This window comes from Protobothrops mucrosquamatus, unplaced genomic scaffold (assembly GCF_001527695.2).
Source record: "Protobothrops mucrosquamatus isolate PMUCROS unplaced genomic scaffold, P.Mucros_1.0 scaffold6178, whole genome shotgun sequence".
Taxonomy (NCBI): Eukaryota; Metazoa; Chordata; class Lepidosauria; order Squamata; family Viperidae; genus Protobothrops; species Protobothrops mucrosquamatus.
The window spans coordinates 3697-6932 of NW_015392011.1; the positions used below are offsets into that span (position 1 = coordinate 3697).

A 3236-nucleotide genomic window follows, 5' to 3' on the forward strand; every position below is an offset into this window, starting at 1 on the left:
ACCTAAAAATAGATTTTCCGTAAAGGGGTGCTGGCCCCCAACGCATTTCATTTTTTTTTATTGTGGCTTCGAGTTAAAATCAGCACTTGTAGGTGATTTAAAAAGTACATACGGCGGCAAGGAGGGGTCGATTCTTTTTCTTCTTCTTTTTTCTTTCCCCTCGCGAAACCACAAAAAAAGTTGTTCGGTTTTATTGTTTGAAGCACTTGAAAAGTTTTTTTTTTTTTTTAAAGAAGTTCCGCACAAAGAGCAGTGGTTAGGAAACCACGGTGGCTGTCGACGTGACGCTGGTGGGGTTCGTGCTGACGTTTGTGTAACTTCCCTCGTTGTTTGTGTTCGCTTCGCTGGGGGACAGGAGGCTTGAGTTGGCTCGGAGGATGGCCCCCGCTGCGCTGCAATGCGGCCGGGGGCCGGGCTCTGGGGTGTAGGTGAAGGTAAGGCTGGTGGAGTAAATGATGCCATCGTTGCGCACTAACGTGACCGGAACCTGGACGGGCTGGCGGACCCACCGCCATCCTTCCCGGAATGCCGAGATATCCGGGACGACGCACAGCATGCTCTCGGCGCATCTAGGAAGAAGCGTAAGAAGTCACTAACTTCCCCTAGGGCAGACATGTCAAACACAAGGCCCGGGGGCCGGATGCGGCCCGCAAAGTGGTTTCATGTGGCCCGCGAAGCCATCCTGGAAACAGTGAGGGAACGGCCCCCACTGCCTTGGTCCTGGCCCAGGTCGGCCGGAAGCCAATGTACAATTTTGTGGTGGCCATCTATGCTGAAACACATTCAGTCTTAGCTCCACAAGGCCATCTGGAAACAGCGAGGAACCAGCCCCTGCCGCGTCGACCCCGCCCCCTGGGTGCATGCTGGGGAGGTGTCACCCTTTGTGAGGAATGAAGAAATGGACCATGCCTTGGCGCTTGCCCCGATCCCACCCCCTTCTGCCAGACCCTCAGATCTGTCCCACTCCTGCCCAGGCCCCCACAGGCACCCTTGACGCGAACGATGTAGAGCTGGCCATGCCCACCCAGTAGGCCACACCCACTCCATCCATGCCCAACCAGTAGGCCGCACCCACCCGGCCCCCCAAGGGCAACCGCAATGCTGATGCGGCCCTCAATGAAATTGAGGGCTGTATGGTCCATTTCTTCATTCCTCACAAAGGGTGACACCTCCCCAGCATGCACCCAGGGGGTGGGGCCGATGCGGCAGGGGCTGGTTCCTCGCTGTTTCCAGATGGCCTTGTGGAGCTAAGACTGAATGCGTTTCAGCATAGATGGCCACCACAAAATTGTACATTGGCTCCCGGCCGGCCTGGGCCAGGGCCAAGGCAGCGGGGGCCGTTCCCTCACTGTTTCCAGAATGGCTTCGCGGGCCGCATCCGGCCCCCGGGCCTTGTGTTTGACATGTCTTGACTTAGGGGAACGAATGAGGGATGAACGTCTTCCCTTTACAGAGTCCCACCCGGACGTCAAAGAGTTACGGTAACGTTGCCAAGCTTATACAACACCTGTACATCGTTTCCGCTTCCACATCCCCAAACCAGACACGCAAATTTGGAGTGAAGTTCTGCCCGGTTAGTTCCAGCATCGCTACATCTCCACCACCGTTGAGCTTGTGAAAATAAAAGGAAAAGGTAATAGACTATATTTGTCATGGGAGACAAGCACAAGAATGCAGGGATTTGGGGGAACCTTATTTGAATTCAGGGAGCTTTGGGGAGGGGACAAATGGAGAGGGGAGGGGAGGGGGAAACAGCTGAATCTTCAGAAGGGAAATTTTCATCGTTACCAATTGAATATGGAAGAAGGCTATCAGCTTTTATCGGCCTTCCCAGGTAGAACCAGACAGGTGAGGCTAACTGTACTTTTTTGTAAGGCTACATTAATAGAGGGTGGTTAAGACCCTGAGCTTGTCGGTTGGAAAAGGGGCAGCCCGGGTTCGAGTCCCGAGCACCACACGAGGGGGTGAGCTCCCGTCCTCGCCTCAGCTCCTGCCAACCTAGCAGTCCAAAAAGCATGCAAACGCGAGTAGATAAACAGGTACCACTTCAGCGGGAAGATAACGGCGCTTTGCAACATTGCGCTGGACATGACTGCGGAAATGTCTTCCGACAGCGCTGGCTCAATGGCCTTGAACCGCCCCCGGGAATCGGCAGCGACTCGCAGAGTGAAATCCGCAGGGATTCCTTTACTTTTTTTTACTTTTACATTAATAGAATCTGGTAAGTCTGATAGTACAAATCTCCTCCTCTCTCTTTTACAGCCCGAGTGGTTGAGATTTCCTTTCTCGGTCTCATTTCTCTGCCCATTAGTTGCAGGCTAAGCCCTCTCTTATCTAATAATAATAATAATAATAAAGTTGGAAGGGACCTTGGAGGTCATCTAATCCAACCCCCTGCTCAGGCAGGAAACCCTATACCCTTTTGGACCAATGGCTGTCCAGTCTCTTCTTAAAAACTTCCAGTGTTGGAGCATTCACAGCTTGTGGAGGCAGGTTGTTCCACTGGTTAATTGTTCTAACTGTCAGGAAGTTTCTCCTTAGTTCTAGGTTGCTTCTCTCCTTGACTAGTTTCAATCCGTTGCTTCTTGTCCTGCCTTCAGGCGCTTTGGAGAATAGCTTGACTCCCTCTTCTTTGGGGCAGCCCCTGAGATACTGGACAACTGCTATCATGTCCCCCCTCGTCCTTCTCTTCGTTAAACTAGACATACCCAATTCCAGCAACCGTTCCTTATATGTTTTAGCCTCCAGTCCCCTAATCATCTGATAGTTCCCTAGCCAGCATCTCTTCCCTGTCCATCCTTCACCCCTATGTCACTCTCACATATCCTTTATATCTTTGAAAGAAGAAATAAGACTATTTGTTTCTTTGACTGGAATGCCTGCAATACCCAAACAAAATTATGTTCAGCCAATACAAGCAGCATGTCACAGATTGGGCTCTCCCGAGGTATATTTCTGAATTCCTAAAGATGCAAAGCGCCGGTAAATATTCTCAAAATCCAGGTGACAACCAACAAACCAACCAAATCAATCAATAGCTTGTTCGCTGTAATCTCTATTATATACCGTGTCGAAGCAGAAAGAAAAGTCTGGCTTACCTGCAGACTTTCAACGACAGGCACAGGTGTTACGGGAGCGTGGACGGGTCCCATGCCCTCATAAAATGTATATTCTGCTTTATCTGTGCTAATGATTGTCCATGAAGCTCCATCATTAATCATCTCTTTATTTGGTTC

General features: G+C 50.9%; 1 protein-coding gene across 1 annotated transcript in view; it reads right to left on the minus strand.

The window, feature by feature from the left end:
• Positions 1–6: 6 nt before the first annotated feature.
• LOC107300126 (suppressor of hairless protein homolog) overlaps positions 7–3236 on the minus strand; it is a gene marked incomplete at its 5' end in the record, with an annotated part of 15718 nt that continues 12488 nt past the window's right edge. The window contains 3 exon segments of the mRNA XM_015829469.1: positions 7–569; positions 1508–1611; positions 3099–3228. Coding sequence (XP_015684955.1) covers positions 257–569; positions 1508–1611; positions 3099–3228 — 547 coding nt within the window.